Source organism: Micromys minutus, assembly GCF_963924665.1.
Source record: "Micromys minutus genome assembly, chromosome: 27".
Classification (NCBI taxonomy): domain Eukaryota; kingdom Metazoa; phylum Chordata; class Mammalia; order Rodentia; family Muridae; genus Micromys; species Micromys minutus.
In genome coordinates this window covers 34,069,514-34,095,453 of record NC_137962.1, presented here as the reverse complement: position 1 = coordinate 34,095,453, position 25,940 = coordinate 34,069,514, and the positions used below count along the sequence as shown (strand labels likewise).

The 25,940-nt window shown below is 34.4% G+C and overlaps 1 protein-coding gene across 1 annotated transcript in view; it reads right to left on the bottom strand.

The window, feature by feature from the left end:
* The window catches only part of SMC1B (structural maintenance of chromosomes 1B), a gene marked incomplete at both ends in the record, with an annotated part of 56,770 nt that overhangs the window by 19,390 nt on the left and 11,440 nt on the right, over positions 1 to 25,940 (bottom strand). The window contains 12 exons of the mRNA XM_080938979.1: positions 1,159 to 1,312; positions 2,447 to 2,592; positions 3,551 to 3,692; positions 8,219 to 8,325; positions 9,283 to 9,399; positions 9,686 to 9,823; positions 13,346 to 13,492; positions 16,370 to 16,549; positions 18,070 to 18,255; positions 19,905 to 20,112; positions 21,379 to 21,461; positions 25,557 to 25,697. Coding sequence (XP_080795105.1) covers positions 1,159 to 1,312; positions 2,447 to 2,592; positions 3,551 to 3,692; positions 8,219 to 8,325; positions 9,283 to 9,399; positions 9,686 to 9,823; positions 13,346 to 13,492; positions 16,370 to 16,549; positions 18,070 to 18,255; positions 19,905 to 20,112; positions 21,379 to 21,461; positions 25,557 to 25,697 — 1,749 coding nt within the window. The remainder of the gene's footprint in view (positions 1 to 1,158; positions 1,313 to 2,446; positions 2,593 to 3,550; positions 3,693 to 8,218; positions 8,326 to 9,282; positions 9,400 to 9,685; positions 9,824 to 13,345; positions 13,493 to 16,369; positions 16,550 to 18,069; positions 18,256 to 19,904; positions 20,113 to 21,378; positions 21,462 to 25,556; positions 25,698 to 25,940) is intronic.

The window sequence follows — 25,940 nt, the reverse complement described above, 5'->3', positions numbered from 1 at the left end:
TGCTCTTTTTTACTCTGGTACTCTTCTGGGTTTTTTTTTTCCCACATTTTCCATCTGATGGTCTTCCAGTATTTTTCTTGGTAATAATCTATTCTGTTATCTGTTTCTTTATTCTTAGTACATATATTTTATACCTTTTGTAATTTTTACAGAGTGCCTGGAAAATCTCTTTCTGCCTTTTTTCTCATTGTCTTTTACTTTTGGGATTTCTATAAAGCTATCTTTAAGCCTAGAGATCTTTAGCTTTGTTCAATCTGTTAGTAAGCTCATCTAAAGTCTTCATTTCTTTTAGTGTTTCTTTTTGGTTCTGCTTAAAATTTCCATTTCTGTTTCAATTATCCTGCTCTACACACTGACTATCCAGTAGAGTTTTAAGCTTATTAATAATCAAATTTGTCTTAAATATCTATTCTGATTATGTCAACAACCCCACCCATTTCTTAGTTTCAGTCTGATGCTGGTTCTGATACTTTTCCTGATAGACATATACTGAACAAAAGGGGCTACTGTAAATGTCTCGCAGCACTGTGGTAGGGTATAGGAAGAAAGAAGCACTAGGTGCCAATATTTAGCAAACTTTTGTCCCTGGACTATGAATTTCACAATCTTTTCAGTATTTTTTTCTCCTTTAGGTGGGACAGGATGGTGGGAGATTCCTGAATGGAGGTCTGGTAACAGCAGTTAAGTACTGTTAACCTCAGAAGATGAGATTCTGGTAAAGTAATTTCTTCAGTGGACAGCAGACTCTGTTAAGTGAGAGCTTGATGTCACTTCAGAAGGTTATAATATAAAATGTTCAAGATTCTGAGATTGGCTTTCCCTAGAGTTTTCATGTATTTGTATTCTTGAGATATGGTCCCACTATAGAGCCCAGATGGTCTTGAACTCTTGACCCTCTTCTCAGCCTTCTAATCCTTCAAGTGCTAGGTCTTTATAACCTAACATCATTGAGACCAATTTAGAAACCCTACTTTACTTTTTAGGTAATGATTCAGTATTAACTGAGCTTAACATTTTAATATCTGTCTTGAAATAACTATCCACAAACATTTTCCCTTTTTCCTTTCCTAGAAGGAGCTAGAGAACTTATAGCACAATCAGTTGAAGACATCAGCTAAGTATTCATAACTGTACATAATTATGCTATTGGCTAGATACCTCCACTTCAATGATGTCCTCCAATGACCCCAGCAAAAGACTTATGTCAATGTCTTGAACTTTGCAATCCAACAGCAAGTTATGCTTCTCTAGCAGTTTCTGTTCCAAAGAACCCTGAACGATTACAACTTCTTTCTGTAATTTTCCAACTTCCCTGTAAATACAGATATAAAAAGTGACTTTACTCATTACTTAATCATACCAAAAAAGAACATGTTTCATTATAAACTTGCCTGAAAAAGTTACTTTCCTATGAGAACTCCATGTGCCAGTCCCTGATTTATACATTATTATTCCTGAGAAAGACCACCAATGTATGTATACATTTGATCCAAGTGAACATTTTTCATAAACATTTCTTTAATCAGAGTTAGCAAAATTACAGCTTTCCTTCAATTATTTTTTAATGTTTTTGAGACAAGATTTTGCTATGCAGTCCTGCTTAACTTCAAACTTTGGATTCTCCTCCTTCCACCTTTTAATTGTTGGGATTACAGGTATATCACCATATCCAGCTCCAAATACTTTATTTTTAAATCAGCATTTTCTTAGCAAGTATTTCCTCTTTAGATAGGCTGTATATCTTAGGAGTTTAACCTAGGAGAATTATCTCTTAGCAGACCAATGGCAGGTCAACTACTGCATCTCTGACAACCTGGTTTTCATTAAGCATGGAATGCCTTATCTGAAAGTGGAGTATAAAGGTTAACACTAAGTCAAAAAAGACCTTTAAACAAGACCAGAAAGAGGACAAAAAGAGAAAAAGAAAAATAAAGGAAGTGGAAGGATATGGATGGTTTTTAGGAATGTAAAGAAAAGCAGAAATGATTCTGTTTAAATACAAGAGACTGAATCTCAAAGCACTAGAGGTCTCTAGATAGTGATATGCAAGGTTCAACCAAAAAGTGTTCATGGTCCTGTTAATCCCAGGAAAGCAGACATCATTTTGACACAAATTAGCTGATTCAAGGCATTGTTGACATCATGATGGCATATAAACTTGTCATGTACAAGATAATGCTTTAACTGCTAACACAGACAAGAAGGAATCACTGGATAGGAAAATACCAGGATCAAAAGATTTAGAGTAAAGAACTACATGTGAGTTAATGTTTCATCCACCAAAAAGAACTTCAGTATAATTAAATGACTCACCTCTCCTGATTTTTCCCTTATTAAAACATTTGGAAGACCAAGAGCAACAAAGTATAAACATCTGAAGTTTAGATAATATCAAATTGAAAGTACACATTATTAGCCAGATCTTTCAAACTGAATTATTAATTACCTATCAACAGCCAAAAACTTCTTGCGTTCCTCTTCAATTTGAATATGAATTTTCTCAATGTTGGAACTCTGTGTGGCAAGCACTTCCTTAACTTGCTCTTGCTTCACCATGAGTTCATCAACAATTTTAAGACATTCTTCTTCAGTCTGAACAGAGAGAATTTTTGTGTTTATATATAACACACATAATTATATATTATATACAATGTGTATATGTACATGTATATTATTTATGTATGTGTACATATATAATGTATATATAACATTTTATGTTAATAAAACAAGTTTTTACCATTATCTGTAAGAACATCTGCTCATCCTAAGTGAAACCCCCTTATCTCATTTACTACTAAACTCTGTTAGGTTGTGATTTTCTTTCATTCTATAGATTTTGGAAGCTGGTAATCACTCCTTGCCATTGTCATTCATTTTGAATCTACTCTACAACCTGCTGCTATATGACTTGTGTATCCCATTTGCCCAGTGGAAGTGCTCATAAGACTATAAAATGTTAGCTTGTCTTAACAGTCTTCATCACTTCCTCCTTCCCTTGGTGCTGGGCTTCTATCATGCCTCCTCTTCTGGCTTTCCTTTTAAAATTTCTGAACTTTCTAGAAATGCCAACTGGTTCTTCACTACACCATAGTTTCAGCTCCTGTCATATGGTTTAAAATTACCCTACAAACCAGAACTCCTGCCATACATATAATCTAGCTCTCAGAAGGCTGGGACCTTTTGAGGTTGAGACCAGCCTGGCTACATAGTGAAAAATGCCTCTGAAAACAGAGCAAACCAGAACTCAACCAGTAATTCTGGAGTTTGTGGTTCCAGTCCAAAATTCTCCCATCATTTACATGCTTGAGTCATCTTACTTTCTCTGGTGTGCATACCCCCGCAACCCGTCTGTGTGTATGTCTGTCTGTCTCTGTCTCTCTTTCTCCACTTAGCATCCAACAACTCATTAGTTTTGTTAGTTTTACTTTAATATTTCTGAAATATGTAGCCCTGATCCTAATCAGGTACCATTAAGTGCTAAAAAATTGCTACTTAATGAAAAAAGTCAAAACTTCAATAAACTGGCACTGAGCCACTCATAATAAATTACCTTCTTTAGGTTATCAATGTCTTCTCTGTCCTTCTGGATTGTTGTTTTTAATGTGTCGATCTTGTTCAGTTTTTTCTTAAGCTGATTTTGACTATATTCAAGCTGAATAGTAAGCCGAGTTTTTTGTTTTTCAAACTCTAATCTAGTATAAAAAGAGTCAAGCATTATAAATGGTAAGAAGAGTGCATTGGTTCTTTTAATTTTTTCCAAATTAAAAAAATGTATGTATATTTGTGGATTTATGTGCACCACATTTGTGAAGGTTGTCTACTGAGGCTAGAAGGCATCAGATCCCTTAAAACTGGAATTACAAATGCTTGTGAGCTGTCCTATATAAGTGCTGGGAATCACATCTGGATCCTCTCTAAGAGCAGTAAGTGTTCTTACCAGTGAGTCATCTCTCCAGCCCCTTTTAATTTTTTTGTAGAAAATTTCAAACATATAAGTATAATGAAGCTATAATGAATCCTATGCAGCTTACCCAATTTAATAATTATCAATTCATGTTGACTCTTGTTGACCTATAATATCATTCACACCTTCTGGATTATCTGAAGCAAATATCAGATACTAGGTAATTTCATCAGTAATGTTTTGTGAAAGTGGATGTTAATTTATACTAATAAAGTACTATATCCTAAAAATATAAAAATATCCTTATATAATCACTGTCATTGCCAAAATGTTTAATACTTTATTAAAAACCTGGCCATTTGCAAATTTTCTCCTTCCTTTATTCCTTCCTTCTTTTCCTTTTTGTTTTGAGACAGGGGTTCTCAGTGTAGGCCTAGCTGTCTTGGAGTTAGTTCAGTATACCAGGCAGGTCTAGAACCCACAGAGATCCACTTATCTTTGTGTGTGTGTGTTTGTGTGTGTGTGATAGGGTTTCTCTGTGTAATAGTACTAGCTGTCTTAGAACTAGCTTTATAGACCAGGCTGGCTTCTAACTCAGAGATCCACCTGTCTCTGCCTCCCAAGGGCTGGGATTAAAGGTGTGTACCACCACCACCTAGCAGTTGAAAGTTTCTTAAATCTTTTATAATGTATAAAATATCTACTCACTTTTATCTTTAAGTTAAAATTGATATGTGTGTTCTTATTTAGTTAGACTTTGTTAAATAGCTACGGTGAATATTTATTTATTCACAAACTTCAAAATTGAGAAATTAAGAAATTTCTGACACTTTCTTATTTTGACAGCTCCATAAACTGTCAATTGGATGGCAGTTGGGTATGTTGGTGCATGTCTATAATATCAACACTTTGGAGGTGGAGGCAGGAGAACCATATATTTGAGGCCAGCTTGAATTACATATTGAGTAGTCCAATATTTGATATATAAATAAATTACATACTATAAGCTTCAATCTTTAAAAGCTACAAGAGAAAGGTAAAACAAATAAGTAGAAGAATAATAGAAATTAATAATATGGAAAAAACAAGTTACAGAAAAAAATTCATGTCTTAGAAAGGATCTGTAACACTAAGATACCTTTAGCATTGTAACAAGAAAAAAGAGAAATGACAAATCACCAATATAATGAATAAAAGTACATCAGTAAAGATGCTATAGACTTCAAAAAGTATACTTTAAATAACTTTGACAATAGGTTTGACAACTCACAAAAAACACAGGGTTAATGAAAGTAAAACTTCCAAAGCTCACCCGAAAGATACATGTACTCTAGACAAAATGATGAATAACCTTGTATATATTAAAGACATTGGCAGTAAAATCATTTCCTTAAAATGGTGGGTAGCCAAGTGGAAAGAAACTACCAATCTAATACATACAGTTTAACATTACCCTGATACTAAACACTACAACGATATTAAATAAAACAACTACATGTCATTATACTTAAAAAAGACACAAGAATTCCAAACAATATTTTCAATATTTTAGTAAATCTAAAACTATTTGGAAAGGATAGTTAGTACATGATGACTAAACTGAGCTTATTTTAGGTATGCAAGGTTGTTGGACATTTGAAAATCAATATAATTACCAAAACTTCTCAGCATATCATATCTTTAAAAACTCTAGTTTTATAAGGATCTAAATAGTTACCAGAGGAAATATTTTAAAAACTTAATATAGTAAAAATTTCCCTGAAGAATTCCTCAAGTTGACAAAAGTATTTTAAAGCTTATATATTTTACTTTAGAGTTTGAATGTTTTGCCGTTAAGACTTAATGTCTTTTTTTTTCCACTTTCATTCCATATTATGAAGTTAGTGCAACAGGCAAGAAATAAGAAAAAAATACCAACTAGTCAAGAAGAAATAAAACATTTTTATTTATTGAGAATATGATTATCTATGTAGAAACCCTAAGGAATCTGTCAAAGAGCTAAAAAGAACTAATGAATTTAGCCAAGTTCCAAAATAAAAAATACGTTTAAGGAAAATTAATTTTAATTCATTAAAAATTTTTATAATCTGTAATGTGGTGTGTCTTAGTTAGGGTTTCTATTCCTGCACAAACATCATGACCAAGAAGCAAGTTGGGGAGGAAAGGGTTTATTCAGCTTACACTTCCACATCACTGTTCATCACCAGAGGAAGTCAGGACTGGAACTCAAGCAGGTCAAGAAGCAGGAGCTGATGCAGAGGCCATGGAGGGTTGTCACTTACTGGCTTGCTTCCCCTGGCTTGCTCAGCCTGCTTTCTTATAGAACCCAGGTCTACCAGCCCAGGGATGGCCCCACCCACAATGGGCTGGGCCAGGAATGGCTCCACCCACAATGGGCTGGGCCCTTCCCTCTTGATCACTAGTTGAGAAAATGCCTTACAGCTGGATCTCATGGAGGCATTTCCTCAACTGAGGCTCCTTTCTCTGTGATTAACTTTAGCTTGTGTCAAGTTGACACAAAACCAGCAAGTGCATGGTGTGTGTGTATAATATGTGTGGGGGCACACATACCATTTTGCAAGTGTGGTCAAAGGACAACGTTGTGAAAACTATTCTTTCCTTGAATCTTTATCTGGGGTCTGGAGATTGAACTCAGAGCACAAAGCTACATAGCAAGTACTTTACCACAGAATCACCTTGCTGGTATTACTTTAATTTCAATATACTACCAACATACAATTTTAAATTGAAATTTAAAAATAATTCAATTTTCTAAGGAACACAAGATATGAAATGCTTAGGAATACATCATGAAATAGGCACAAGACTAAATTTAACATTGAAAACTAAAGACCATTAATAAGTGAAACTAAAAATGACCATACAACATGTTTGTAGATGTAGTGTTGTTAATTCTTTCCAAGTTAATCTCTAAATTCACTAAGTAGAAATCTCACAAATTCTTTTTAAGAATAACAACTGAAAACAGATCCCCAAATTTATGGTAAAATGTAAAGGACCTAGAACAAGAAGTAGGACCATGACCCCTCTCCACTGTACTTTCAGTCTTTAGAAAGGGTGCCTAGCACATGAAAAGCACACAGTAAATACAAGTTAAATGAATGAATGAACAGAATATGGAAAAATTATAGAGATTAATAGAAAGATTGCTGTTGATAATTTTGATTTCAGAGAAAAACGTTTTCTATTTTGTGGGGAGTATAAGGGGAGTTAAGGTCTTTCTTATGTAGTCCTGGTTGCCAAGGAGCTTGCTACATAGACCAGGCTGGCCTGGAACTCATAGAGATCTACCTGCCTCTGACTCCTAAGTGCTGGTATTAAAGACATGATTCATTGTGCCTAGCAACATTTTGTCTTAAAGGCATGTATTACTTTTTCAATATTTCAACATATTTAAATAGATGATAGAGGCATGTGGTACAATATTCAAAAGATGTTAGATTAATAATAAGAAAAATGTTTCTTTTCCATCTCTGCCTTCCCAGAGGCAGCCCTGACTATTTCTAAACACATGTATGTACATTTTCTCCATTTGTCTCCTGATTTTCTTCATGCTTTTTGACATATAATTTAAGTTTTTCTTTACATTTGTATTTTATTTATTTGTTTGTGGTATTTGTTTGTTTTGAGACAAAGTTTCTCTGTGTAGTCCTGGCTGAACTCACTCTGCAGACTAGGCTGACCTCAAAATCAGAGATCCACCTGCCTCTGCTCCCTGGAACTAAAAGCATGCACTACCACTGTCTGGATTACTTTTTAATTTTTGTTTATGTATTCTTGTCTGTATGTGTATGCTGCATACATGTGGATATTCACAGGGGCCAAAAACGAGTGCTGAATGCCCTGGAGCTGACATTAAAGACATAAAAGTTGTAAGACCTCCCAACACCAGTGCTGGAAACTAAGCCCTGGCCCTCATCAAAGTAACTAGTACAGTGCCTTTAAACTTTGAGTGATTTCTCTAGCCCCAAGTGATTATTTATTTGGGAGGAATCAACTTCTTTATAAAGAGAACTAGTATGGTTTTCCTTTTATTTCTAGTTTCTGTTTAATTCCTTTGTAAGAAATCGAGTTTTATTAGCTTCTTCACTCTCTGTAGTAGTAAATGTCAAACTAAGGCAGGACCTATGTATGCAAGACAAGTGTGATCAACTACTGTGATATAAGGCCATCATTACTATTTCTTGTTAAGCTGAAATAAAGCTTACCTCAAGCATGATTCCTTTAAATGAGGGTATATTTTTCTTTACGTGTATACCAATACTGCTTACTAATTTTTTAAAACAAAAATACCTTTTTTGATCATTTTCTTGCTGCTGTTTAACATGTTTGTTCTCAAATTCACGGATATTTTCCACACCAATTTCTTCACAGAAGTCTTGGAATATGTCATCTTCTACCTATTAAATTATTTTAAAAATGACTTAATAATCACATTTAAAAAATAAACAAGCAGTGCTCAAATATAACTTTTTGCTTTTAGATTTTCATGAATTAGGCTAAAAGGCAATCAGTGCATTCAGCCCAGTGCTTTCTCTTTCTTTATCTGCATAAACTATGTTCATCTGTTTTCAAACTTATTATTCAGAAAACTACTTAGAAAAGCTCATGAATTGGCTTTATTAGATTTTATTATTCTTTATCTAACATAAAGAGATAGTTATTCTACTTACTTTAGCTATGCCAAAATATAATATTCTGTATTTTTAAAAACATATTTGTTATATGAGTAAAGTAAACATCTTGGACAGTGAAAAACAACTTGAGGCTAGAGTACAGTATCAGTAATGAGTTCTAAAAAACGGGCATAATCTCAATCCAACAAAATATCTAGCCTTAAATACAATAGTATTTTAATAATAAATCATGTTAAAAACTTGTGGGGCTGGAGAGATGGCTCAGAGGTTAAGAGCACTGACTGCTCTTCCAGAGGTCCCGAGTTCAATTCCCAGCAACCACATGGCAGCTCACAACCATCTGTAATGAGATCTGATGCCCTCTTCTGGTGTGTCTGAAGACAGCTATAGTGTACTCATATAAATAAAAATTTTTAAAAAACTTGCGGATTTTAGTTAAACATGAATGTAATATGACTGATACAGCAGTAAAATACCATTAATCCCACTGAATAATCAAAGTCATGGGAAACTACATATGTAGGCTCTATGATCCTCAGTCCTGGTCAGATCATACTTTATATTATGCTCTGTTCTGGGTATGAGCAAGTAGCAGTATCCAAAGGATGATTTCCTAATCTAGTCTTAACTACATAGTCATATGTACACATACAAAAGCAGTAACTCTAGTATAGAACTGTGTTCTATATGCTATTTAATAACAAGTGCAGTATTTATTACCTTATCTATCTTATCTTGAAATTCCTCAATTTTTTGTTGCTGTTTGTTGATCCCTTCACTCAACATAGTACACCGAGAATCAATATTTAGTAATTCACTTTGTAGCTGAGATTGTTCCTAATAAGAAAAAAATTCTGCTTAATAACACAACTATTTTGTTTCTTATATGGTAAGGCTAAAAGCATGATAGATGTCTTTTTCAATAAATAAGGAATGTCTAGTACAATGGACTCTGGCATAACTAAATAACATGATTAAAAATTATAAAAATTATAAAATACTATAATATAGCCATAAACATAGGATAAAGTATCTATAATTATATAATTTTATGTAAATATCATTCTTAAAATTCTATGTTCTAACATAAATTTCCATCTAACTTTTGACAAGTTTACATTACCCGGTAAAACGTAGCAAGGTACTTCTTTTTAATCATCTCTAGTTCATTTTGTGAATATTTGAGTCGTGTATTGGTTCCTTGTACTAAAGTCTGTATTTGTTTTAGATCTGTTTCCTTGCGGAGTGTCTTCATTAACTCCTAAAGAGAGAAATATAAGAATATTTTACAGTGGAAGAGTTCTTATACTCTTCAGTGCTTCTATAATACTTACTGATTTTACATACAATCATTCAACATCTTCCAATAAAAGACAGGGTATGGGGAATGTAGAGATGTCTCATTGAATAAGAGCATTGAGTGCTTTTATAGATAACGTGAGTTCAATTCCCAGCACCCACATGGTAGCTCACAATCATCTATAACTCCAGTTCCAAGGAATCCAATGCCCCCTTCTGGCCTCTGCAGGCAGATGCTGTGGTGGTACACTCTGCAGGTGGTACACAGACATATGTGCAGGCAAAACACACATACACATAAAAAGAAATAGGGGTGATGAAGAGAACACTTGGTAGCTAACAGCACTGGATGCTCTTACAGAGGACCCTGGTGCTCAATTTCTAGAGGGTGGCATATAACTGTGACTTCATTCCCAAAGAGTCTGATGCCCTCTTCTGGCCGCCATGAAAACAGTATTTCTGTGGTGAATATATGCAGGCAAAAACACTCATATGATATGTATACATCATAAAGTTATGTATACATACTCAAATGTATACATACTCATGATATATATGTATACATAGTACAGCTTCTAAATATTGTCAAAATGTATACATATATCATGAGTATTTCATATACATATACATATATATCATAAAAATAAAATTTTAAATCTTAAAAACATTGGGTGTGTAAAGTACATTTGTCATCTGGAGTAAGACCACACACAACTCCCTCAAAAAACTAACAAACTTTCCAACAGAAAATAGAGGTGCAAAAAGTGAAAAATGAGGGCTATCCCACTCAGTGTACATCATTAGTCTCTTTAGGGTCATTTGACATGTTTGTAGAGCATGTTCTTTGAGCTTGCCTTCTTTATTCCCTTTTGCCTTCACTTACCTTGTACTCAACCACAAGAAAATGAAGCACTCTGTATTTTTATTGTAAGTCCTTAAAATATATAAAACTATGTATGTCCCTGTACCTACTCGTTTCTGAGAATTTGTTTTGGAAAGTTGAAATCACAGGAAATGTGCTCACACACACATACATTATTGGGTATTTTCTTTACTTACATTTCAAATGTTATCACCTTTCCAAGTTTCCCCTCTGGAATCCCCCTATCCCATCCTCCCTCCCCCTGCCTCTATTAGAGTGTTCCCCCACCTACCTACTCCCTCCCATTTCCCTGCCCTGGCATGCCCCTACACTGGGGTATTGAGCCTTCACAGGACCAAGGGCTTCTTCTTAAGAAGACTGACATCTATATATCATCTATAGAACGACTGCCTATCTATCTATCTGTCTGTCTGTCTGTCTGTCTGTCTGTCTATCTATCTATGAGATTTATTAGAATGATTTACAGGCTCTGGTCTAACTAACTAATCCAACAATGACTGCTTATGAATGGAAGGTCCAAGAATCTAGTAGTTTTACAGTCCATGAGGCTGGATGTCTCAGCTGGTCTTCAGTATACAGAATTCTGAAGAAGTAGGCTCAATGCCAGTGAAAGAATAGACTTGCTAGCAAGGTGAGAGCAATCTAGAAAAGACTGGAAAAGATTGGAGCTTCCTTCTTCCATGCCCTTGTATAGGGTTCCAGCAGAAGATGTGGTTCAGCTTAGAAGAGGGTTTTTCCATATCAAACGTCTGGGTTAGGAGTAGATGTTCCCACTTCAAATTAAACAAAACTCCCTGCCAGTGTGCCCTCTGTTTTGGGTTTTAATTAATTCCATATGTAATCAAGTTGATAGCCAAAAAAAAAAAAAAAAAAAAAAAAAAAAAAGCCATCATACACCTCATCAGCCCTAAACCAATTACTCTTTTACTTGGTATTTCATTTAGACCTAGCTATAAATTTCATAAAATGTCTTTTCTATACAGAAACGTAAAACTTTTCCAATTACATCTTGGGCTACATTATCAAGTGTGTCCTAATTAATTAGGGTTTCTACTGCTGTGATAAAATACCATGACAATCATGTGGTGGTGGTAGTGTATGTTTTTATTTAATACCAGCACTCAGGAGGCAGAGACAGGTGGATCACTGTATTCCAGGACAGCTGGGCCTACACAGAGAGAGTCTCAAACAAAACAGAGCAAACAACAAAACCCTCACCATGACCAAAAGCAACTTGAGGAATGAATGGTTTATTTCATTTCATGCTTGTAGTTAATAATTCATCATTGAGGGGTCAGAGCAGGAACTCAAGAAGGGCAGGTATCTGGAGGCGGAAAACTGATGCAGAAGCCACGGGAGAGTGTTATTTACTGGCTTTCTCCTCATGGGTTGCTGAGCTGGCTTGTGTTTAGTACCCAGTAACCTCAGCTCAGAGGTGGTACTGCTCATAGTGAACTGGGATTTCTCAAATCAATCACCAATTAAGAAAAATACACCACACACCAATATGGTAAGAACATTTTCTCAGTTGAGTTTTCCTCTTCCAAAACAACTCTGGCTTGTGTCAGTTTGATATAAAACCAATTATCAAAGTGTAATATTAAAAAAAACATGTTTTTAGAACAAATTTTATATAGTCATGCATATTCTCTTATTATATTGATGAACATTCTATATTGATATTTTATTTAGAAATTATATCCTTGGACCTGGAGAAACCACCATTGCAGAGGGCCTAGGTTTCATTGCCAGCACCCACATGGTGGCTTACAACACCCTTCTGTAAATTCAGCTCCTAAAAGATAATCCAATGTCCTTTTCTAACCTCTTTGAATATCCCTTATATGTACAAGTACACACACACACACCCGCATGCATGTACATGAACAAATAATAAATTCAATCTTTTAATTAAATCTTTTTTTTGAGACAGAGTCTCAATATGTAGCTCTGACTGTCCTAGAACTCACAGAAATCTACCAGCTCTATCTGTTTTTGCCTGTGGAATGCTGAGATTAAAGGTGTGTGCCACCACACCTGGCTAAAATCAAATTTTTTAAAATGTGAAGAAATTCTGTATTATATAAAAGTACTAATTTAGTTATTATACAAATAAATTAAAATAGGTAACAATACCTAATACAAACATGTGTATAGGAAGCTGGACATGGTGATACATGCTTGTAAACCCAGCACTTGGAAGGCAGAGGCAGGTGAGGCCATATTTGTCTACACAGTGAGTTCCAGGATAGCCAGAATCAGCATTTGTTTTGATAAACCAAGAAACAAAAATAAAAAGGTACAGAAAATAAACAAGTCACAAACCTTATTTTAATAAGAAAAACTAACTAATTTTTGCACAATTATTTTTCATGATATTTTATAATTTTTTAAAAAGATTTATTTATTTTATTTCTATGAGTACACTGTAGCTGTTTTCAGACACACCAGAAGAGGGTATCATATCCCATTACAGATGGTTATGAACCACCATGTGGTTGTTGGGATTTGAACTCTGGACCTCTGGAAGAGCAGTCCGTGCTTTTAACCATGGTGCCATCTCTCCAGCCCTAATTTATAATTTTTATGATGAGGCTTTACCTTTAGCTCTTGGACTAGTTGGTTTCTTTTGTCTCTTAGACTGTGTAACTCTTTCTCATCCCAGCACAGAGCTTTGTGCTTTAAATCACTTGACCCTCCAGAGATCACTCCAGATTTCAAAAACAATGTTCCATCAAGTGCTACTGCCTGCATCATAAAAGAAATTTACCTTAGAGAAATGTATTTTAAGATACTTTTTCCAGCTAAGATTTTGTAGATGTGAAAAACACTTCCTGAACTTTACTAATAAAATACTGATTTCTAAAGGAATACAAAACACAAATATCTAGGCAACAAATTAAAGCCACAATAGAGGTTTAAAATAAGCTGTATATTAGCTCCAAATACACAAAATACTGAGAAGCAAAAAACCATACTTAATGTTAAATCATTTGCATTATATAATCCTTTGTTTTGAAGAGTCTAACATATGTTCCTGGCTCTAGCCTCCCAGCTACTTTCCTAAGAGATAATAAAAACTTATGTATAAATTCTTAGATTATTTCCTGAGAAATATTTGTATGTACAAATGCCTTCAGGCATCATACCACATATCGGTGTACATTTGTCAGGGTGGGTGTAAGAAAAAAATCTTAAAGCCTCAGTCAAGCATACTAGACAAGCACTCTACCCTCTCAGCCTTATATAGTATTCTTTTGCTGATATCCTTTTTTCCTTAGATTTTAAAGATTTAAACATTTGTGTATCAATGTTTTGATTGTATGTATGCCATGTACATTACTGGTGCCTGTGGAGGCTAAAAGATGGCATCATATCCTCTATAATTATAAATATAGGAGTTGTAGATGGTTGTGAGTGACTATGTTTTCGCTGAGAATTGAACCCAGGGCTTCTGGAAGGCAACAAGTGCTCTAAATTGCCAAGTCATCTCTCCAGCCCTGTGAGAAGCTATGTTTTTTGTTTTGTTTTTGAGACAGAATCTTATGTAGTTCAAACTGGCCTGAAACACACTGGGTAGCCAAAGATGACCTTAAATTCTTGACCCTCCTACCTCTACCTCCCAAGTCCTAAGCTTATAGGTATGTGTCACCATGCCTGGCAGAATTTCTAATTTTACATTATATTGCTTGTAGGTATTGTATGTAATTTATATGTTCTATATATTTAAATAAACCAGACTATTTTGTAATGTCACTTGAAATATAAAATTTTAAAATACAGAAGTCTATAGAAAATCAAAAGTACAAACTAAAGATAAATTTCTATAAAAATGTGGTATCTATCCAAATCATTTTACTAAACCTAAAATACAGAAGGTTTTTTTTTATATTTCTAAAATACTGTTGATATGCAAATAAATCAGATTAAAATATTAAAATATTAAGAACATGTTACAATATAATAAGATAAAGCATGTTGTGTGAACAAAAAATAAATTTTAAATATGAATTAAATTAAGGGACAAATCACCTTATCTTCAAATGGATTTTAAAAACAGCATATACAATCTTTAAAAATGTACTTTAAGAAGGTAGAGAGATGACCTGGTAGTTAAGACCATTGGCTGCTTCCAGAAGACCTAGGTTAGATTCCCAGGATCCATATGGAAGCTTACAATATAATTCCAGTTCCAAGAAAGCTGATAACCTTTTCTGGCTTATTTATTTTATTTTATACATAAAATAAAAACCTATTTTATAAATATACAGCATTAATCATTTTAGAAAAATACTAAATTTAAGAATGGAAATTCTTAGAAGAAAAGCTTATCTTGTATTGATTTTTGATACTAGATAACTGTAAATTGTTCATGAAGTGGCTACCACTTGCTGAGGGTTATTTCCTAGGCATTATGGCAGCATTATGCTTGATGTCACTTAATGTAAGCTTCACAATTTTATTATGAAGTTAGTATTATCTCCTCAGTTTTACATAAGAAAAATTAAGAGTTTAGGAACTTACCTAAGTCACATAATTACTATATAGCATCACCAGTCTTATTTTATGACTTAAAGCATTTAAGCACTTAAGCATTGGTATACTTTATAAAATAAAATAAAAATACATAACTACTTGGGCAATAATTTAGCCTTGTTCAACTAAATATAAATTGGCCATGTAAGAAAAAAATATACTTGTGTGTGTACATGCATAGGATATGTGGTCTCTATGTCTATTGCTCTGTCTTACTATTTTGACACACCTTCTCACTAAACTATTAACCAGCTAGATCTTGGGATCCAATTGTCTCTATCCTCTAATGCTAGAGTTATAGGTATGTTGAGTCATGCTTAGCTTATGTGGGTGCTATGGATTTGCAATCAAGTCTGCATGCTTGCAGAGGAAGCATTCTTAGTCATCAAGTCATCTCCTCTGCCCCTAAAATATTTATTTTTAAAAGAAATATTAGCACTTGAAAGATTAGTACTCAGTAACACTTCAACTGGGCTATTTTAAATACAACTGTGTTACGCTTCAATGTACAAAGTATTCCCATTAAGTTATCTAAGAACAAAAAATGTAAAGTAAGAAACAAAAAATATCCTTCCTGCTATTTAAAACAATGCAGGGAAAATACAGGGATCAACAAGGATATTATTCCACACAAAGGGAAAAACTCAAATGCCTTAGCATACTGAAATAAGTCAAATTTCTAAAATACAATTTGTGATATAAAGAATGTTACAGAAATTAATTTTATAAAACTCAAGAGCTAAGGATGATGCTTAGTTGGTAGAGTGCTTGCCTAAATTTACAATCCCTGAGTTCAATCTTTAGTACATACACAAATGGGCATGTTTCTGATCTCTGCACTTGGGAGACAGAGGCAGGAAGATAATAGTTATCAGTTATCCTCAGCTATATAACAAGCTCAAGGCCAGTCTGAGCTACATGAGATCCTGTCTCAAAATGAAAATCATCAAATGAAAGCATCTTAGGCTTTCCTATATTGGTTTTCCTTATTAAAAAGAACATAAAAGTAAAAGGAAGGGGGAGGTAGAGACTGACCAAATGAATCAATGAACACACTTCAACTTAGTTGGAAGAGTGATCAAGTCTCACCTTCCGTCTTTCAGGTCCACCGAATGCAATATGTCTTGCTTCTTCCACAGTCTCACAGACAAGGCCATTTCCACAAACAAACTGAATCACTTTCTTCAGCTGAGGAAACTGGGTCTTTATAACATCGATCATCATCTTACAGCCCTTAATTTCCCTTAGTCGTTCATTGATTGGCTTGATCTGAAGGGTTAAAAGGAAAACTGATATATTAACTACACTAAAATAAAGATCAAATGCTATTATATTCTTTCCACAGAATTATCCAAGGTTTGACAAAATGCTCTTCCAAGCAATGCACTTTCAGTAAAAACATGAGAAACTGTATCCCACATTATGTCATGTAATATTTTTCAAAATTAGGGAAACTTCATCAAAATCCACAAGAAAGAACTTCTAGATTCAACTGCCTCTAAAAAAACAATAAACAAGAAGTGCTTAGTGTTCTTTACATCATAAAACACAGTGGAATGCAGTAGCCACTTAGTTATGTACCCAAAAGCAGCACAGTAGTACAGATCTAAAGATGAAATGAAACAAAAACCCTCTAGTCTGAAATGATTAGGACAGCCTTCAGATTATAGATGTACTTTCAGATTTTGGTCTACAAATAATAAACATACCATGTATTACTGAAAACTAGCAAATATAATCTCATTTCTGTTAAACAAAAATCATATGTATAGAAATATGTAGGTATATATAGATGCACATGGGAACAGCAGATACACACACACAAATACATACACATATGTCTATATGGCCTGAGAGTATAGAAAACTTCTAAAGTAGTATTTAAGAACTGTGTACTAAAAAGGAAATATTCCTTTTAGAATATACTTCTATATAAGGCTATTTTTTGCATTTATTTATTTAAAAGGAGAGTATGTGTGTGTATGTCTAGGTATCCTCTAGCATGTCTCTGGAAGTACAGAGGACAACCTGTGCGAATTGGTTCCTCTCCTTCTACCATGTGAGTAGAGGGACTAAGTCTTAAACTCAAGTTGTCATGCTTGGTAACAAGTACCATTATCTACTGAGTTATTTGATGACCCTGTATATAAAATTTTTATTATTTTTTTCTGTGTAAGATTTTAATTAATAAAAAAACTGCATGTATGTCTGTGTATCACATCCATGAAGTGCCCACAGAGATCATAAGATACCCTAGGACTGGAGTTACAGATGACTGTTAGCTCCTGTGGAGGTGCACTGGGAATCTAACCTTGGTAAGAGCAGCCAGCATTCTTAACTACTAAGCCATCACTTCAGACTCTTATTATATTTTTGTAAAATATGAGTCTGCCTTAAAAAATTCAAATGAGTAACAAATAAAAATGATCTTTATCAGGCATAGTGTACATGCCTTTAATCCCAGCACCCAGGAGGCAGAGGCAGGCAAATCTCTTTTAAGAGTTTGAGGCCAGACTGGTCTACATAATGATTTCTTCTCCAGGCTTGAAACTGAAGACATTAAGAATTGTAGCAATACTAGATTAGGAAGAAACAACATGAATCACAAAAGATAGCAGTTGCTTGATATTATTCACCTGAAGTTCAGAAACACCAGCCACTTGAATGACTGGCTAACTGGCATCCAAATTACACTTCACCCACCCTACCCACATCCCATAGCTGCCAGTTTGAAGCAATAAAGACATTAAATTTGGTAATTAATAAATACCAAATATTAAAATTCTTACATCAAGGTAATCTAAAGCAAGGAATGTCTCAGGTTCAGCTCTTTCCTCCTTCAGAAATCGAATACAATCTTTTGCTACCTTTTCTGAGGCTACAACAATGGCAACCATGTACCGACCAAAAAGCTTAGTCACAGCCAGCTGGTATTTCTTATGAATAGGATGACACAGATCAAGCAGTCTTCCAAACTTAGTAGGTTTCAGAACAGAAAAAGAAAAAAAAAAAAACACATTAATGAGAAGTATATAATTCATTGTTTTCTAATGTAACAAAGCATGACAGATAACAGCATACAATTTATATGTCCAATTTAACAGTCACATTCAAATTCATCTGAATTCTTATATTTAACGTGGACCTTTCACTTTTGATAATGGACAACTTCTTGACTGCTTTCCCATAGAGTGAATCGTGTGCCTTCTTTGAACAATAGGTGACTGGATCCATATTCCTGCTCTACTCACTCTCCCTGGAGGGCAGGAAATAAAGTCTCAGCTGACGCTTTGTAAAAATACACTGTTTGAACATCTCATTCTCTCCCTCTGTGGAGTTTTGAACTAACATCCCGTTTCAATGTGATTCTGTCCTGTGTAGAAAAACACACCTTATTTGATGGGAGGGATTCAAAATGTCCTCTCTCTCAATGAGGAATTAAGTCTTCTTTCTCTACATTGAGAGAGCATTAGAGGTCCCTACTCCCGATTTTCTAGTTTTTAAAATCAATTTCCTACACTTTAGAAAGGAAACAAGTATTAAGTGATGCTTCTTGCCAAATTAGGAATACTGGGTAAGAATTTTCAGAACTTGGCCAATTAACCAGCTTGGCTTCTACAGAGTTTAGAACAACCAAAACTATACTTAAATTGTTGAGCTATCTCTCCAGCTTCTTCTCTGTTTAAAAAGAAATCTGCAGAATAGCCATTTCCTGCCACTAGATATGAATGCTAAACTACTGTTTTTTTTTTTTAAATTGGGTTGTGTCATTTGTTATGAATTGAGGAAGCAAAATTGAACAATGTAGCCCTATTCCTCTGTTATTATCCATGATTCAAAGTAAAGATTAAAGAAGAACATCAAAGACTTGGGAATATATAACTCAGTTGGTAGAATGTTTACCTCACATACATGAGGCTCTAGTTTCAGTCCCCCCTACCTCCCCACACACAGTTTCTTGAAGTAAAAAAAAAAAAAAAGAAAAAAAAAAAGAAAAAGATGTTCTAGTAAGACAGTGTAAAGGAAATAAAGTAAGTGGCTATGAGAATGTAATACCATAAAGATCAATGGCAAATGTTTGGGAACTGAGCAACGGTGAAGTGTCAAATAGTAAAAATAGGCCATAAGGAAATTACAGGGCAAACTGAGGCAGAGGTGAGGACCCTGATATAATAGAAAATGATGCTGTAAGGCTAATACCCCATGTAACAAGATAGCATTGCATTTTAGCCAAAGTCCTTAGTATGAAAGACTACAAGGTACAGAGAGGAAATGAAAATACAGCAGTGACGCCTATTAAAAATTATGAAGAACTTGAGCATAGAGGTTTTGTTGTTGAGAGGACCAAGACTACTTCATACCATGTTTCCTCTGGGGAGTTCAGCCATAATGTATACTGTGTTTATATAAGCATTTCTTTTCAACACTTACTTACAAATGCAATTTAAAATCATTTACATCTTTCTCTATTTACTATTGTATTTTAAATATAAATTGTCAAATACAAAACACAACATTTCTAAAATAAATTCTGCTTCCTTACAACAGTTATATCTCTAATCTCAAATAAGAACACTAATTTTAGGAACGAGAGAGGATAGCCTTTAAAATTCATTCCAATTACCACAGAGTCTGGGTAAAGTCTTTTAAGGTGTTCCAGAACTTCAGCTCTTTTCTGCTGACGTTTGCCCTCATGGTTATCAATTCCAGCATTCTGCAATTCATTTCTAATAAGACTCAATTCTTCATTAACTTCAGACATTCTTGATTTTGTATTGTCAATTTCTTTTATCAGGGCTTCTTCTTGCTGTTTTTTATCTTCCAAGCAATCCCTACAACAGTAACAACAAGAATAATAACAAAAACAGTTTATTAAAACATAAAACAGTCTTGTCTAGCACTATATAAAAATGGAGTAGTGCTCTAGAAATTAAAAAAGAAATTAAAAAAAAAATACCCAACACTAAACAGGCAAAAGAGCTTTTTGGTCATTCCTGTTCACTTGAAAATACATATTTCTAGTTACTATGAGATAAGGATAGATTAATATAAACCAGAGCAATCATCACATGCTTAATATCAATGCAAACTCAACTAAAATTCCTCAGTGGTAGACTAAATATCATGAATTAGCTTTCAAGACAATTCATTACTATTATAAAAAGTTTTAGGTTTATTTTTATTTTATGTGTATGAGTGTTAGCCTGTATGTATATCTGTGAACAGTTATATAGTTAGTGCCTATGGAAGCTAGAAGAGGGCATCGGATCCCCTGGACCTGGAACTACTGACAGTTGTGAGTTCAACCACCATGTGGGTGCTTTGAATCAAGCCCAGTCCTCTGCAAGAGCAGCCAGTGTTCTTAACTACTAAGCCACCTCCCCAGCCCCCACAATTCATTATGTATTTATAAAATGTCAATGTCAGAAGATTTAAGTTTTATCACTGCTACATATTTATATTTTCAAATTTTAAACATTTACTTTTGTTTTCAAATTTTACATATATTTATAAGAATAATTTCTTTTTTTACAACTTTATTTGAAAAAACAAAGATAAATGTACAGAATTTTAAGCATTTTTTTGCATAAAAGTATACAATACATTTTTGTCAGTACTTGGTTTTTTTTTTTTAAGGTTTGATAGTGTGATTAAGATCTCACTAGTTACAATGAGAATAAAGTACATGTAAAACGAGATGTAACCTGGAAATAGTCAAAGTTTTCTTGGTGTGTAAAGATTTTTTTTTTTTACAATGAGCAAACAGTACATGTAATACAGGGTGTAACCCGTAATTTGTCAATGTGTTCTTGGTGGATAAGGATTGAGCAAAACTTTTTTTTGTTGTTGCTTTGTTTTGTTTTCTTTTTTTTCTTGAACTTCACACAGTCTATGAGTAATTTCTGGGGCAGTGCGAGCCTCTGGGGTTAGCATCCCACTATCAGTGACTGCATATTATGTCTGTATAAGAATAATTTCTAATGATCTATAACGACGAAGGAATGAGAATATCACACATTAGTAACATTTGTTCTCTACTTAGAGAATACACTGGATCATTTAGATATGAAAAAGCTTAAAGATTGTTTTCTACTTACATGCATGTCTTTGTATATTCCTCCAATTTCTCTATTCGTTTTTTATGCTCTTCTATTTGCTCTTTTATTTGGTTTAGATTTCCCTACAGTGGGAAATAAGCCTAAAATTAATTATAATATTCTAAACTAGTAAGATGACACATCTAGAATTTATTATACTATAAGTTGTTAAAAGTTTGAAATGCATCAAAAATGATTATATGAAAATATTTAGTGTTTGTGCTTTGATGTGGGTGCTTAGAAGGTGTTTGGCTTAGAAGATGTTTGCTGTCAAGCCTGATGAACTCTTTTTACTGAACCTAAGAGAAGGAAAGAGAAAATGCTCTCAAGTTGTTTTTTGACTTCTACAAATACATCACAGTGTGCTTGGGCATACATGAGCACACACACCAATTTATAAATAAGTGTAATTTAAAATTAAGAGAAATTATGAAAGAAAAAATTAACATTGAAAAGGTCAGCTGATATAAAGTTTTTATAGCTAAAGATTGGGTATCAAATCTGACAGTATTTTGCTGGAATATTTGGTATCCAGTGATTTTACTGGTAAATTCAAACTTCAGGTATGTTTTTAAATATCTCTTGGTTTATTTATTTTATGTTTATGAATGTTTTTTCTGCATGTATACATGTACACTACATTCCTGTCTGGTGCCCACAAAAGGGGGTATCAGATCCTCTGGCAAAGGAGTTATGAGTTATTGTGAGCCATCATGTATGTGCTGGGAACTAAATCCTGAAAAATGGACAAGTGCTCTTTCTCCAGTTCAAAAAGATTTTCAAGTACCTACACAATTCATATTTATCTTTCAAACTAATTCACTCAATAAATATCCATTCATTGGCTTCCATGTGGTAGAAATTAGAGGTATAATAATGAGCAGGATAGTTTCTGTCCTCAAGAAAATAAGTGATTATAATAGAGTAGTTACGTATCACCATGATGCAAGAACTAACAGGCACAAAGAGAGGACTTCAGTTAAGTCTTGCTCTATTTGTCCTTTACCATTAAATCCAAATACTGCAAAGTAGCAGAAACTGTTACCTGAGAAAGACAGGTTTTAAGATGCCTAAAAACATAGCACTGAATCCTAGACATACCATGTTTTCTTCCATGCAAGTACACCAATCACACTTAAAATAACTAATAATAAACAGAACAGTACAACACCGTAAGTCATTTATGAATTGTTTATCTTTAAATTTCCCATTTAGTTAGCTAGGGATAAAACTGAAAAGGGAGTTTTAACTTCCCAGGGAGAAAAACTGAATAGATGGGGAGAATAGTCTCCAACTAGCTTCAGATTTTTAACCTTTAACCTTTCTCCCATCTAATCAACAATAATATATGAAGCAAACAACTATTGTGCTAGGTTGCCAGAGTTAAAAAATGACCAAGATGAGCTGAGGAGATGACTCAGATGATTACACATGTATGATAGCCTTAGTTCAAATCCCAGTCAGGAGAGGCTGTGCACACCTGTAACCCCAGTGCTGTGGAGACTAAAAACAATTGCTAGAGCTTATAGGCTGCTACCCTCGCTCCAGGTTCAGTAAAAACAAAACAAAACAAAAAAAACTGTGTCTCAAGAATGTTAGGAGAGCAAGATACTTTTTTTTAAAGGAAGGCCCAAACAATGGGCCTCCTTTTTTTTTTTTTTTAAGATTTATTTATTTATTATACATAAGTACACTGTAGCTGTCTTCAGACGCATCAGAAGAGGACATCAGATCTCATTACAGATGGTTCTGTGCCACCATGTGGTTGCTAGGATTTGAACTCAGGACCTCTGGAAAAGCAGTCAATGCTCTTAACCTCTGGGCCATCTCCCCAGCCCAGAGCAAGATACTTGCTATGTTCCTTTGAGCTCTGCACCAATACAAACAGACACATGAACTCACCTGCACACACACGAGTGCATGCGCGCACGCACACGCACACACACACACACACACAGAGGTATATACACACACATGCAGACACATATACATAGACACACACATGCATATACGTACATATGTCTCTCTCCACAATAAGGCAAGACAGCCTCTTTTCAAATAAAAGCCCAACATTATAATTGTACTATCTCACTTGAGTCCATTTATAGCTGGGCATGGCAGTACACCCATTTATTCCCACTACTCAGGTGGCTAGGAAAGGCAGACCTCTGTGAGTTCAAAGCCAGCTTGGTCTGCATGATAAGTTCCAGGCCAGTTGGGGATTCAGTGAGACTTTGTCTCACAAAGGAAAAAATATTCATTCAGAGGCTAGAGAAATCGCTCAGTGATTACAAGAACGTACTGCCTCTGCAGATGAAAACTCATGGAGAAACATGTTTGTAATGTTTCAGGAGGCCAATACAACAGATAAAAGCAAAAAAAAAAAAAAAAAAAAAAAAAAAAACAGAAAGAAAAAGTCATAATAGGAGATGTGAAAGACTGGAAAACATTTTGGTGAGATGATTGGAAGTTTACTTTGGGGTCCAAGATTGATTGAGATGTTTGCTCAGCATCTAACCTGAAGAACCTGAAGTAGCAAGCTGGAAAAACACATGAAAGTTCCGAAGGTCTGAGAGCTAGATGTACACATTTTTAGAGCAGTTTAAATATGTGTGACTATAGATTACCAAGTCAGTAAATACAAGTAAGAGAAAACCCAAAGCTTAGAAACAACAATCACAAATTGGACTTACAGCAGCACTTAGCATGTCATTTACATAAATATCAGGGTAGCTCAAAGAAACTTCATAATGTATGATTAATTATTATTGTTAGTGTGCAATAAAGTAATCTTATACCCAATCCTTAGTCTTTAGAAAAGAAGTCATAAAACATTAAGAGGGAGTTATTATTAAGTTTGTCCTTCACAGTGAGCTTGACTTTGTAGTGATTTATCTTGTGCACCTGGCTCTTTAAAGGATTCCTAGTTGCTAGTCAACTGGTCCTTTAAGAATTTTTAACTGTTAGAACTGCTTGATGCTATGACCTTTAGTGTTGGTTGCTTCTTGGATTCTGGGAACAGGATGGGATATAAAAAACCCAGCTGAGGCTGAGTGTTGAATGTGTGTTGGACTAGCAGAATGAGAAGAGAAGGCAGTTTGTGGAGAAGGTATTGTTCAGAGACAGTTGAGTTAGGAGAAGTTGATCTAAGAAGATAGGCCAGAACAACTGTTATAGTTTGGAGCTGATAGTACTGGGAAAACTGGGAGAAGGAACTGTTTAAGCAGACTGTGAGGAACTAGGGGATGAATGGTTGGGAGAAACTGTTGACAGTGGGAAAGACATTAGATTCAGGGATCTTTCTCTCTCCCCTCTATTCATACTTCTATCTATACTTTTCCTGACTGTACATACAAATGAAAAATGTAAAGCTCCCCATCCCAATCTACTAAATTGTTTGCTGAAACTATACATAGTAAGTAAAGAGCAAGATAGGCTGGAAGCCAAGTCTTACTCTGAGGAAGAATACAATGCTATATTAACACTTGTTCCCAAGGTAGACTATCTCCTCTTGGGCAACATATTTGAGGAATGATTTCAGAACCCATGATTGTTCACCTAATTTATGTATACTCAAATCCTTATATAAAATGACAGAGCATTCACATACAATTGACACATATTTTCCTATATACTTTAAATCCTCTCTGGAAGACTTATAATACCTAGTAAAGTGTAAATGCTATACAGATATTATATTTATTGCTTAGGAAGTGACACAAAGTACTAAAACAATGTTCAGTAAACATTTTTACCCTAAGTACTGTTGATGCTCAGTTGAATCCACAGCTTCAAGAGCAACAGAAACAGAGAGCTAAATGTAATGTCCCCACTCTCCTCTTCACACTACTGAGCTAAAGTGCATGCTCAGATCATGTTCATCATAGATGACAGAAAACATTTCCTGAACACATATATGAAGGCACAGCCTACTCTAACTATAAAAGTACACATAAATAAAAATACTAAGAACAACAGAGAAACCAAAATTATTTTGCTGTGCTTTGGAAATCAAACCCAGTACATCAGTGTTTCTACCAGTAAGCTATATGCCCCTAGCCCCACAGAATTAAAACTTCTTGTGTTTGAAACAAATCTACTTATTTATTGAAAAGGTAATATAAAGGAGAACATCTCACTGAAATTAATTCAAAGCTATGACTACAGAACCATGGTACCTGAGTGTCTCCATGCCTCCTCTTTTCAAATGTCAGTCTTTCTTTTTCTGCCTTCTGCTCCCACTGTAGTTTTTCCAGTTGTTGTGTCATCATACCCACCTTCCGTCTGACTTGCTCCTTAAGCTCTTTGTAACAATCCAGCTATGTAAACAGCACCGACATATTACTCACCTTAATGAAATTAGATTACATTCTATTCTATCAAAATCTTTATACAAATTAGATCATAATTAGTCATCGTCTCCAGGTAAAATATGTGAACTTAATATAAAAATTTCCTCATCAAAAACTCTTTATTCTGTATAACAAAGTAATCAAGACAGATGCTATAATGCCTTTAATAGAAAAATCTATGGAAAAAACAATCTGGAGAAAATGGTACTT